The 14092-nt window shown below is 39.1% G+C and overlaps 1 protein-coding gene and 1 long non-coding RNA gene across 7 annotated transcripts in view; both read right to left on the bottom strand.

Moving 5' to 3' along the window:
- The window catches only part of LOC118232807, a 60175-nt gene extending 48032 nt beyond the window's left edge, over nucleotides 1-12143 (bottom strand). For 3 of the 6 annotated variants that reach the window (XM_035427949.1, XM_035427950.1, XM_035427946.1), the window contains exon 1: nucleotides 11944-12143. In XM_035427949.1, the coding sequence (XP_035283840.1) occupies nucleotides 11944-11980 (37 nt within the window). In that variant the 5' untranslated portion in view covers nucleotides 11981-12143. Of the gene's footprint in view, nucleotides 1-135; nucleotides 1015-3647; nucleotides 4155-4461; nucleotides 4774-6051; nucleotides 6139-10425; nucleotides 10624-11943 lie in introns of those variants that run through there. The other 3 variants (XM_035427951.1, XM_035427948.1, XM_035427947.1) reach the window with 3 other exon arrangements.
- On the bottom strand, nucleotides 8539-10146 carry LOC118232816. The gene is made up of 3 exons (XR_004766400.1): nucleotides 9746-10146; nucleotides 9126-9249; nucleotides 8539-8562 (listed from the first exon to the last, which is right to left on the bottom strand). It is a non-coding gene; the product is annotated as an uncharacterized LOC118232816 (long non-coding RNA).
- Nucleotides 12144-14092: the final 1949 nt, after the last annotated feature.

Genomic DNA, 14092 nt, shown 5'->3' with positions numbered 1-14092 from the left:
AACAAAAGGATGTAAGCAAATGTTGCTTTGCAGGTGAAAAAGATGACAAAGAGGTTTGAACCACACAAAATAAGAGGCAAGTGACCCATTATATACACACATATTTCAAATAGATGTGTTTGAAGTGCACTGTACCTGAGAAGAGCAGTGTGGACACCAACAGGACAAGCATTTTCAGTCTGAGAGAGAGAGAGCTAGTGATCTGTGGAACTTCCGCAGTAGCAGTTAGAATGTAATGTGTGTGTGTCAGTATGTGTGTGTTTGTGTGTGTGTGGTGAGTGATTTTAAAATGGGAGGCTATGCTGTAGTTTGAAATATTTTTTTTTTGTTTTAGCCCACAAGCTTCAAACAGGTAGTGTGTTTCAGTTACAGGCTGCAGTGGCTGCACTGTGGCTGATGAACTGCTCCTGTTCACATTTCAGTGTCTGTGCAAAGATGTCATCACGGTATCACAGACCTGAGAATGACCATTAAAGACTTCATATGCAAACTTCACACTTAGAAAAGACAGTGAGCTTAAATGTACTATGAAACCATCCAAGATATTTTACATTTCTACTTATCAACTTCAATCTGCTTATCAATGAATGTATTATGAAAATGTCCAATGTAAAACAAGTGCTTCGTATACAACTACTATGTACAATCATGTATTATACATTTGATTTTGTGACACTGCATGACCAGTAATTTATTAAAAATGGACCATCGCACTCTCCTGACTTGTAGTTATGAATAGATAGTTGGTGCGCATACCCAATTCTCAATACACTTCAATCACAAAATATAGCTGCAAGCAGCAATTAAGCGAGGCAAGCACAAATATCCACCATGAAAACACAGTAGAATATATACTTATATATATATACACTTCAAGCCCCAAATGATTATAATGATATTGATAACTGTTCTGTCCCTGTATCTGTCTGTCTGTAGGGTCTGGGTGTGGTGCACAGTAATATAAGCACAGTAGAAACCATGCATGACGCAGTCACCACTGCAAACCCAGAGTGCCACCTGGAGGTGAACACAGTCTATGACATGTTGGGACTAGCAGGAGATCCTCCAACATAACCTGAGTCCATATATGCCACCGTGAATAAGGGTGCATCTTAACCCTTAGAAGAGCAGGCTTTTTGGAATGCTTTGTTTTCAAAGTTTTTCAAAGTTCTAAGTGTTCGAAAACTCCACTGTTTCCACTTAAAGACAGAGATTGTTACATCGGCATTAGAATGGTCGGTTACGAACATTCTAGTCACATATTTGCAATCTCACACCTTAAATTGTGATCACAGACCATGTGGTGGAAATTTGCGGTAGCAGACTGGGGTGCCGTGTCTCTTTCTCCGCGTGGTTTTTAAGCCAATGAGGGGCTCTTTTCGAGGAAGGCGGGGCCCAACGCCCAGTGCGTATCTCGCCTACAGGACGGGGCGGCCCTGATTTTAATTTTACTGTTAAAAGTTGAAAAAAGTCTGTTTTAATCTGTACAAATTATGTGACTCACCAAAGTTTTTTAAAATTTATTTCCTCTTCGTTATTTCATAAAAATTATTTATTACATGCCATATGCCCCTAATGTGAAAGTAAAAAATTCCTAATTATTGCATTATTCAGTTTCTTTCATCCTGAAATATTAATGAACTGTATTAAAACTGAGGATTTTATGGTTGGAGAAAAGCAAACAGGTTTTTTTTCAAACTACACAATCACTTGATCATTTAAAAAAAAGCTTCTGCTGCTAGCCTGGGTCATCAGGAAACATTCAGGCCACACCTGTTCCTGTTTCATGGATTTTTCAGTCTTAAAGAACTTAAAGGCTTCGTTGAGTGAATACAAAACCATTTAATTCTGCTTTTACTGAATTGCATATGCCCATACAATGGGTACCTGTGTTTGATAGAATATAGGGGTTAATCACAAAAACTGCAGTCTGGTTTAGTGGAACTACACTGCCCTAAAACTTATTCAGTATTTAATCAATATTTATTGCATGATGTTGAACCTAAACTTAATGTCATTTTATTTGAATTATATTTGCTTTGTGTGTTTTTTTTTTTTACCATTAAAATATAATTTCATGTTTTTCTTTAATTGAATGCTCATTAAGGATTCATTTGAGCAAAAGTATGACTACTTTCGATTCAGAAAACTTTATTTTTCATCAGATGGAAAATCATCTTTGGCTGGAGTGGATGAAAAGCTCATAATCCAAAAACACATAAAAATCCAAAAGCACATGAAGAATTTAGCTTACAATTATAAAAAACATAAACATTTGAAACAAAAAACTTTAAAAATACAGTTAAGATCTCATAGTAGCTAAAAAAGCATTGCAATAAATCACAGCAAAGCTTGAACAAACTAGTCCATTATCAGTTCAGCCCCAATATGACTGTGTGCTTGTGTTTTCCCTCCCAAAGGTTGGGGTGGTGCTGGTGAAATATTTTAAATATGTACTGTACTGCGTTGCTAGGATTGCTTGTTTTATATGCATTCATGAGCTTGTAGTTTTTTGATACAAACTTACACGCACACACGCATGCACACATACACACACGCACACACACACACATGCACGCACGCACGCACACTTACATACACATACACATGCACACACACACACACACACACACACACATGCACACACACAGTTATTTCAGATATTAATTCTCTCCTCCCCTCTGACTGATTTATCCTTCTCTCTCAGTCCTGATTGATCTCTGAAAAAAAACAACAAAAATAAATAATTTTAACTTCATTACAACATCCAAAATCCACATGAAACAATACAGCGTTTATTACAGTGTGTGGAGGGTGTGAGTGTGTGGTAGAGTGTGTGAGTGAGGGGTAGAGTGTGTGAGTGTGTGGTGGAGGGTGTGAGTGTGCGGTAGAATGTGTGAGTGTGTGGTGGAGTGTGTGAGTGTGCGGTAGAGTGTGTGAGTGTGAGGTGGAGTGTGAGAGTGTGTGGTGGAGGGTGTGAGTGTGTGGTAGTGTGTGTGAGTATGGGGTAGAGTGTGTGAGTATGTTTGGATGCTTTTTAAAGAGGTCACTGAGTGTGTCAGATTCAAGCTCACTGCTCATGAGGGGTGTAAACACAGGAATGACCATGACTGACCTGCAGCACCTCTCTCTGGCAGTAACTGCGATGACAGCCGAAACCATGGCAACCAGACCCAGGGAGAACAGCACTGACTTTAGCGCACACGGTGAGAGGCCAGGAGATGGTGTTACTGGAGCACCTACAGGAAATAAAGAACATCACACAGAACATTACACAGGACCCCACTGAGACAGCTACTGTTACACACAAACACATACGCAAACGAACAAATAAGCACTCACGCACATGCACATATATTCACATAAACACACAGAGCGAGAGGAGATGGTGTTAAAGGACGAATTTAACCTGCACAAAATGACACAGGACCCCACAGAGACAACTAGTCTTACACACAAACACACGTGCATACACCAAAACACACACACACACACACACACACGTGTATTTGTGCATACACACATTCAAACACACACACCTACGCACACTGTCACATGCTCATGCACACACTCATTTCATACACTCTCAAACACTTGTACACACAAATACATTCATATACACTCACCACAAACAACACACACACACACACGCTCACAAGCAGGAAAAGTTACAAGGAATGAACACCACAACAATATCTTATGGCGAACACTACTGCCTGCAGCCTTAAATGTATATAAACAACTGACAGAATCACAGATGCCTGACAAACATATGAACATGTCAGACAAAAATATAGACACGATACCCACAGACTTTCAGACTTTATCCACATACTCTTCTAGACATTACCCATAAACAGACTTGCAGGTTTTATCCACAGACAGACAGACAGACTTACAGACGTGCTTTATGGATTCTGATCGCGTCTTTATGTCGACCCGGTTACTGCTGCTGCAGTGGATGGTCCCATTAGTTGCCGTGACGATGATGTTGACTCCTGTCAGCGAGGTTGTATTTGCTACCTGTGTGCAGTGGGCATGGTCACAGATGTAGCTGGCCCAGGTGTCTTTAGCAGAACAGTTCACTGACACCATACATAACCCTCCAGCAGAGGAGAATAACCCCACTCCCACCTCGGGTGTGGGCGGGGCCACTGCGAAACAACAACCAATCCAATGGGCCAAAGATGTGACACATTGCACCATATAGTCTCATAATAATCTCATACATTAAATTGACAATAATAATCCCATATATTCAAATTTAACCATATAATCTTATAATAATCTGAGAAATATCATCAAATGACAATCTCATGATAATGTCAGAAATCACATTTATCTGCATAATGACAGCATTATTTAAATTAATTAGTATTGATGTATTCTCCACCCATATCTTTTCTGGACCCTTATTATTGTATTGTACACAGAAACTGTAAAACAGTGTGTTATTTCTACCTTGAACTGTGAGCCTGTAGGAAGCAACAAGTCTGTCCTTTCCTTCAATATCAGTTATCTTTGCTGTGTAGATCCCACTGTCTCTCTCCTGCACGTTCTTCAGCAGCAGAGTGAAGTTCTTTTCAAATTCTGCCCTGTTTTCATAAGATTTAAATAATTTCAGATATTTAACTTCATAAGTGTATTCTAGTATGGCTGTGGAGATATTGAAACGCCAGGAAAGGGAGAGAAACTGGAGATCTGCATATTCCTGCACACCCAGACGAACAGAGCTTCCGTTAGGCACAAACAGAGACTTCTCAGCTCTGGAAACTGGAAATAACAGAGAAATTTTCATTTTAAAACTTTAATACAAAATATGTCCTGCAGATATACTGTATAGCATACATTATATCATCAAATACAAACAGTCTTACACGGTATCATTGCACTTTTATAAAAGGTTTTCTGTGATTAAATCCAGTACACTTACTGGGTACTTTTACACATCAACATCTTTCAACAGCATTCAAAGTTAAACGGCATTCAAGTTAAAAACAAACTCAGCTGTACAAAATTAACTTGGCAAACTTTCCATCTATAAATGCAGGGCTGTCATGACATGACATCATGAACCAAGGGGTGGGGGTGGGGGGATTGGGGGGGATGGGGATTTGTCAGTGTGTTCACAGACCGGGGAATTGGCGCAAGAGCAATAGCATCAAAACAGCTATCCTTGAACTTTTGCGGCATCATACTCCAGTTAGAGCACTACGGTCGGCCAACCAGATACTCTTGGATGTTCCGAGATCCAGGCACAAAAATAGAGGTGACCGAGCCTTTGCACTAGCTGCCCCTAATCTCTGGAACGGCCTACCTTTTCATATAAGAACTGCTCAGACCCTAGAGTCTTTTAAGTCCCTGCTGAAGACCCACCTCTTCTCGTTGGCATTCAATTTCAGTTGAGCTTGTCACGTTGTTTTTATCTTCAGTGTAATTCTTTTATTACCATGTTTATTGTTTCCTTTTATTCTAATTTTTTTATTACTTTTATATTCGTTTTTGTTTTTTTAAGTCTGTTCAAGCACTTTGTTCAACTGTGGTTGTTGCAAATGTACTATATAAATAAACTTCGACTTGACTTGACTTGACTATCCGTGCCCTCTGAATACTGCACAATTTAAACGACTTTCAATAAAATAAAATAAAAACGTTTGAATCCTGTGTTGTGTTTCCCATCCCCAGATGTGGCCCAAAATGGCAGCATAAACCGTTTATGCAAGCAGTTGACTCTGGTCATGGGATGCAAAAACACTGAGTAAGTACTGGAGCAGCCTGTTGAGCTCCTGGAGCTGACCGAATTTCAGAATGTCCCACAACTTCAACAAGAGGATTAAGCCCAGCACCAACAATTCCTGCTCATGTACGTTTACAAAGTATAAAATGCCTACCTAGTAAAAGTGCCTATAGACTGAAAACAAAAGGATGTAAGCAAATGTTGCTTTGCAGGTGAAAAAGATGACAAAGAGGTTTGAACCACACAAAATAAGAGGCAAGTGGCCTATTATTTACACACATATTTCAAATAGATGTGTTTGAAGTGCACTGTACCTGAGAAAAGCAGTGTGGACACCAACAGGACAAGCATTTTCAGTCTGAGAGAGAGAGACAGCTAGTGATCTGTGGAACTTCCTCAGTAGCAGTTAGAATGATATGTGTGTGTGTCAGTATGTGTGTGTTTGTGTGTGTGTGGTGAGTGATTTTAAAATGGGAGGCTATGCTGTAGTTTGAAATATTTTTTTTTTGTTTTAGCCCACAAGCTTCAAACAGGTAGTGTGTTTCAGTTACAGGCTGCAGTGGCTGCACTGTGGCTGATGAACTGCTCCTGTTCACATTTCAGTGTCTGTGCAAAGATGTCATCACGGTATCACAGACCTGAGAATGACCATTAAAGACTTCATATGCAAACTTCACACTTAGAAAAGACAGTGAGCTTAAATGTACTATGAAACCATCCAAGATATTTTACATTTCTACTTATCAACTTCAATCTGCTTATCAATGAATGTATTATGAAAATGTCCAATGTAAAACAAGTGCTTCGTATACAACTACTATGTACAATCATGTATTATACATTTGATTTTGTGACACTGCATGACCAGTAATTTATTAAAAATGGACCATCGCACTCTCCTGACTTGTAGTTATGAATAGATAGTTGGTGCGCATACCCAATTCTCAATACACTTCAATCACAAAATATAGCTGCAAGCAGCAATTAAGCGAGGCAAGCACAAATATCCACCATGAAAACATAGTAGAATATATACTTATATATATATACACTTCAAGCCCCAAATGATTATAATGATATTGATAACTGTTCTGTCCCTGTATCTGTCTGTCTGTAGGGTCTGGGTGTGGTGCACAGTAATATAAGCACAGTAGAAACCATGCATGACGCAGTCACCACTGCAAACCCAGAGTGCCACCTGGAGGTGAACACAGTCTATGACATGTTGGGACTAGCAGGAGATCCTCCAACATAACCTGAGTCCATATATGCCACCGTGAATAAGGGTGCATCTTAACCCTTAGAAGAGCAGGCTTTTTGGAATGCTTTGTTTTCAAAGTTTTTCAAAGTTCTAAGTGTTCGAAAACTCCACTGTTTCCACTTAAAGACAGAGATTGTTACATCGGCATTAGAATGGTCGGTTACGAACATTCTAGTCACATATTTGCAATCTCACACCTTAAATTGTGATCACAGACCATGTGGTGGAAATTTGCGGTAGCAGACTGGGGTGCCGTGTCTCTTTCTCCGCGTGGTTTTTAAGCCAATGAGGGGCTCTTTTCGAGGAAGGCGGGGCCCAACGCCCAGTGTGTATCTCGCCTACAGGACGGGCGGCCCTGATTTTAATTTTACTGTTAAAAGTTGAAAAAAGTCTGTTTTAATCTGTACAAATTATGTGACTCACCAAAGTTTTTTGATATTTATTTCCTCTTCATTATTCACTACATGCCATATGCCCCTAATGTGAAAGTCAAAAATTCCTAATTATTGCATTATTCAATTTCTTTCACCCTCAAATGTTAATTAACTGTATTTAAACTGAGGATTTTATGGTTTACAGGTTTTTTTTTTTCAAACTACACAATCACTTGATCATTTAAAAAAAGCTTCTGCTACTAGCCTGGGTCATCAGGAAACATTCAGGCCACACCTCTTCCTGTTTCATGGATTTTTCAGTCTTAAAGAACTTAAAGGCTTCGTTGAGTGAATACAAAACAATTTAAGTCTGCTTTGACTGAATTGCATATGCCCTTAAAAAGGGTACCTGTGTTTGATTGAATATAGGGGTTAATCACAAATACTGCAGTCTGGTTTAATGGAACTACACGTGCCCTAAAACTTCTTCAGTATTTAATCAATATTTATTGCATGATGTTGAACCTAAATTTAATGTCATTTCATTTGAATTATAATTGCTTTGTGTTTTTTTTTTACCATTAAAATATAATTTCATGTTTTTCTTTAATTGAATGCTCATTAAGGATTCATTTGAGCAAAAGTATGACTACTTTCGATTGAGAAAACTTTATTTTTCATCAGATGGAAAATCATCTTAGGCTGGAGTGGATGAAAAGCTCATAATCCAAAAACACATAAAAATCCAAAAGCACATGAAGAATTTAGCTCACAAATATAAAAAACATAAAAGTTTGAAACAAAAAACTTAAAAAATACAATTAAGATCTCATAGTAGCTAAAAAAGCATTGCAATAAATCACAGCAAAGCTTGAACAAACTAGTTAATTATCAGTCACCCCCAATATGACTGTGTGCTTGTGTTTTCCCTCCCAAAGGTTGGGGTGGTGCTGGTGAAATATTTTAAATATGTACTGCACTGCGTTGCTAGGATTGCTTGTTTTATATACATTCATGAGCTTGTAGTTTTTTGATACAAACACACACGCACGCACGCATGCACGCATACTTACATACACATACACATGCACACACACACACACACACATGCACACACACAGTTATTTCAGATATTAATTCTCTCCTCCCCTCTGACTGATTTATCCTTCTCTCTCAGTCCTGATTGATCTCTGAAAAAAAACAACAAAAATAAATAATTTTAACTTCATTACAACATCCAAAATCCACATGAAACAATACAGCGTTTATTAGAGTGTGTGGAGGGTGTGAGTGTGTGGTAGAGTGTGTGAGTGAGGGGTAGAGTGTGTGGTAGAGTGTGTGAGTGAGGGGTAGAGTGTGTGAGTGTGTGGTGGAGGGTGTGAGTGTGTGGTAGACTGTGTGAGTGAGGGGTAGAGTGTGTGGTAGAGTGTGTGGGCGAGGGGTAGAGTGTGTGAGTTTATGAGTATATGTAAGTGGTTGTGAGTGTGTGGTAGAGTGAGTGAGTATGTTTAAGTGTGTGTGAGTGTGTGAGTGTCAAGTAGAGTGAGTGTGAGGTAGTGTGTGACAGAGTGGTAAAGTGTGTGAGTGTGCGGTAGAGCATGTGCGTGTGTGGTAGAGTGTGTGAAGCGTAGAGTGTGAGTGAGGGGTAGAGTATGTGAGTTTGTCTGGATGCTTTTTAAAGAGGTCACTGAGTGTGTCAGATTCAAGCTCACTGCTGATGAGAGATGTAAACACAGGAATGACCATGACTGACCTGCAGCACCTCTCTCTGGCATTAACTGCGATGACAGCCGAAACCATGGCAACCAGACCCAGGGAGAACAGCACTGACATTAGCACACACGGTGAGAGGCCAGGAGATGGTGTTACTGGAGCACCTACAGGAAATAAAGAACATCACACAGGGCCCCACAGAGACTAGTCTTACACACAAACACACGTACATACACCAAAACACACACACACACACACACACACACGTGTATTTGTGCATACACACATTCAAACATACACACACCTACACATACTGTCACATGCCCATGCACACACTCATTTCATACACTCTCAAACACTTGTACACACAAATACATTCATATACACTCACCACAAACAACACACACACACACACGCTCACTAGCAGGAAAAGTTACAAGGAATGAACACCAGAACAATATCTCATGGCAAACACTACTGCCTGCAGCCTTAAATGTATATAAACAACTGACAGAATCACAGATGCGTGACGAACATATGAACATGTCAGAAAGAAATATAGACACGATACCCACAGACTTTCAGACTTTATCCACATACTCTTCTAGACATTTCCAACAGACAAACCTTCAGGATTTATGCACAGACAGACAGACTTACAGAAGTCCTTTATGGATTCTGATCGCGTCTTTATGTCGACCCGGTTACTGCTGCTGCAGTGAATGGTACCGTTGGTTGCCGTGACGATGATGTTGACTCCTGTTGGCGAGGCTGTATTCGCTACCTGCGTGCATTGGGCGTGGTCACAGGTGTAGCTGGCCCAGGTGTCTTTAGCAGAGCAGTTCACTGACACCTTACAGAACCCTCCAGCAGAGGAGAGTGACACCACTCCCACCTCGGGTGTGGGCGGGGCCTCTGCAAAACAACAACCAATCCACTGGGCCAAAGATGTGACACATTACACCCTATAGTCTCATAATAATCTCATACATTAAATTGGCAATAATAATCCCATATATTCAAATTAAACCATATAATCTTATAATAAACTGAGAAATATCATCAAATGACATAATCTCATGATAATCTCAGAAATCACATTTATCTACAAAATGACTGCATTATTTAAATTCATTAGTATCTATGTATTCTCCACCCATATCTTTTTAGCACCCTTGCATTGTATTGTACACAGAGACTGTAAAACAGTGTGTTATTTCTACCTTGAACTATAAGCCTGTAGGAAGTAACTTCTTTCAGCTGTCCTTTAACAGTTATCGTTGCTGTGTAGATCCCACTGTCTCTCTCCTGCACATTCTTCAGCAGCAGAGTGAAGTTATTTTGATCAAATTCGGTGCTGATGTTATAATTATTATAAAATGTCAGATCTTTAAACTTGATCAAGTATTGTAGTATGGCTGTGGAGTTAAAATGCCAGTACAGGGTGTTAAACCGGAGTCCTTCATATCCCTGCACATCCAGACGAACAGAGCCCCCCTTACGCACAAACAAAGACAGAGACTCCTCAGCTCTGGAAACTGGAAAAAACAGAGAAATGTTTATTTTAAAACTTTAAAACAAAATATGTCCTGCAGATATACTGTATAGCACACATTATATCATCAAATACAAGCAGTTTTACATGGTATTATTGCACATTTATAAAAGGTTTTCTTTGATTGAGTCCAGTACACTTACTGGGTACTTTTACACATCAACATCTTTCAACAGCATTCAAAGTTAAATGGCATTCAAGTCAAGAACAAACTCAGCTGTTCAAAATGAACTTGGCAAACTTTCCATCTATAAATACAGGGCTGTCATGACATGACATCATGAACCAATGGGTGGGGGGTGGGGGGTGGGGGGTGTATGGGGGGATGGGGATTTGTCAGTGTGTTCACAGACCGGGGAATTAGCGCAAGAGCAATAGCATCAAAACAGCTATCCTTGCACTTTTGCAGCATCATACTCCAGTTAGAGCACTAAGGTCGGCCAACCAGATGCTCTTGGATGTTCCGAGATCCAGGCACAAAAATAGAGGTGACCGAGCCTTTGCGGTAGCTGCCCCTGATCTTTGGAACAGCCTACCTTTTCATATAAGAACTGCTCAGACCCTAGAGTCTTTTAAGTCGCGGCTGAAGACCCACCTCTTCTCGTTGGCATTCAATTTGAGTTAAGCTTGTCACCTTGTTTATACCTTCAATGTAATTATTTTATTACCATGTTTATTGCTTCCGTTTATTTTAATTTTTTATTACTTTTATATTAGTTTTTGTTATTTTAAGTCTGTTCAAGCACTTTGTTCAACTGTGGTTGTTGCAAATGTGCTATATAAATGAACTTTGACTTGACTTTACTATCCGTGCCCTCTGAATACTGCACAATTTAAACGACTTTCAATGAAATAAAATAAAAATATTTGAAACCTGTGTTGTGTGGCCCATCCCCAGTTGTGGCCCAAAATGGCCGCATAAACCGTTTATGCCAGCAGTTGACTCTGGTCACGGGATGCAAAAACACTGAGTAAGTACTGGAGCAGCCTGTTGAGCTCCTGGAGCTGACCGAATTTCAGAATGTCCCATAACTTCAACAAGAGCATCAAGCTCAGCACCAACAATTCCTTCGGGAGGCAAACATAGTTCACTGGCATGAGAGATCAGAAAAAAAGATATGCTCATGTATGTTTACAAAGTATAAAATGCCTACCGAATAGGTCGGAAATCAAAAGGATAGAAGCAAATGTTGCTTTGCAGGTGAAAAAGATGACAAAGAGGTTTGATCCACACAAAATTAGAGGCAAGTGGCCTATTATATACACACATGTTTCAAATAGATGTGTTTGAAGTGCACTGTACCTGAGAAGAGCAGTGTGGACACCAACAGGATGATCATTTTCAGTCTGAGAGAGAGAGAGCTAGTGATCTGTGGAACTTCCTCAGTAGCAGAGCTAGAATGTGTGTAATGTGTGTGTGTGTGAGTATGTGTGTGCTTGCATGTGTGTGGTGAGTGATTTTAAAATGGGAGGCTATGCTGGTGGTTGGAATATTTGCCTCCTTTTTTTTTAGCCCACAAGCTTCAAACAGGAAGTGTGTTTCAGTTACAGGCTGCAGTGGCTGCACTGTGGCTGATGAACTGCTCCTGTTCACATTTCAATGTCTGTGCAAAGATGTCATCACAGTATCACAGAGCTGAGAATGACCATTAAAGGCTTCATATGCAAACTTCACACTTAGAAAAGACAGTGAGCTTAAATGGACTATGAAACCATTCAAGATATTTTACATTTCTACTTATCAACTTCAATCTGCTTATCAATGAATGCATTATGAAAATGTCCAATGTAAAACAAGTGCTTCGTATACAACTACTATGTACAATCATTTATTATACATTTGATTTTGTGACACTGCATGACCAGTAATTTATTAAAAATGGACCATCGCACTCTCCTGACTTGTAGTTATGAATAGATAGTTGGTGCGCATACCCAATTCTCAATACACTTCAATCACAAAATATAGCTGCAAGCAGCAATTAAGCGAGGCAAGCACAAATATCCACCATGAAAACACAGTAGAATATATACTTATATATATACACTTCAAGCCCCAAATGATTATAATGATATTGATAACTGTTCTGTCCCTGTATCTGTCTGTCTATAGGGTCTGGGTGTGGTCACCACAGTCACCACTGCAAACCCAGAGTGCCACCTGGAGGTGAACACAGTCTATGACATGTTGGGACTAGCAGGAGATCCTCCAACATAACCTGAGTCCATATATGCCACTGTGAATAAGGGTGCATCTTAACCCTTAGAAGAGTAGGCTTTTTGGAATGCTTTGTTTTCAAAGTTTTTCAAAGTACTAAGTGTTCGAAAACTCCACTGTTCTCACTTAAAGGCAGCGATTGTTACATCGACATTAGAATGGTCGGTTACGAACATTCTAGTCACATATTTGCAATCTTACACCTTAAATTGTGATCACAGACCATGTGGTGGAGGTTTGCGGTAGCAGACTGGGGTGCCGTGTCTCTTTCTCCGCGTGGTTTTTAAGCCAATGAGGGGCTCTTTTCGAGGAAGGCGGGGAACCCTGATTTTAATTTTACTGTTAAAAGTTGAAAAAAGTCTGTTTTAATCTGTACAAAGTATGTGACTCACCAAAGTTTTTTAAAATTTATTTCCTCTTCATTATTTCATAAAAATTATTAACTACATGCCATATGCCCCTAATGTGAAAGTCAAAAATTCCTAATTTTGCATTATTCAATTTCTTTCACCCTCAAATGTTAATTATCTGTATTAAAACTGAGTATTTTATGGTTGGAGAGAAGCAAAAAGGTTTTTTTTTTTTTCAAACTACACAATCACTTGATCACTTAAAAAAAGCTTCTGCTACTAGCCTGGGTCATCAGGAAACATTCAGGCCACACCTCTTCCTGTTTCATGGATCTTTCAGTCTTAAAGAACTTAAAGGCTTCGTTGAGTGAATACAAAACAATTTAAGTCTGCTTTTACTTAATTGCATATGCCCTTAAAATGGGTACCTGTGTTTGATTGAATATAGGGGTTAATCACAAAAACTGCAGTCTGGTTTAGTGCACTAAAACTTATTTAGTATTTAATCAATATTTATTGCATGATGTTGAACCTAAACTTAATGTCATTTCATTTGAATTATATTTGCTTTGTGTTTTTTCTTTTTACCATTAAAATACAATTTCATGTTTTTCTTTAATTGAATGCTCATGAAGGATTCATTTGAGCAAAAGTATGACTACTTTCGATTCAGAAAACTTTATTTTTCATCAGATGGAAAATCATCTTTGGCTCAAGTGGATGAAAGGCTAATAATCCAAAAACACATTAAAATCCAAAAACACAAATTAAGCTCACAGATATAAAAAACATAAAAGCTTGAAACAAAAAACATAAAAAATACAGTTCACATGGCAGCTAAAAATTATTGCAATTAATCACAGCAAAGCTGGGACAAACTAGTT

The sequence above is a fragment of the Anguilla anguilla genome, chromosome 8 (genome assembly GCF_013347855.1).
Source record: "Anguilla anguilla isolate fAngAng1 chromosome 8, fAngAng1.pri, whole genome shotgun sequence".
NCBI lineage: Eukaryota > Metazoa > Chordata > Actinopteri > Anguilliformes > Anguillidae > Anguilla > Anguilla anguilla.
This window is presented reverse-complemented; position numbering and strand designations above follow the sequence as displayed.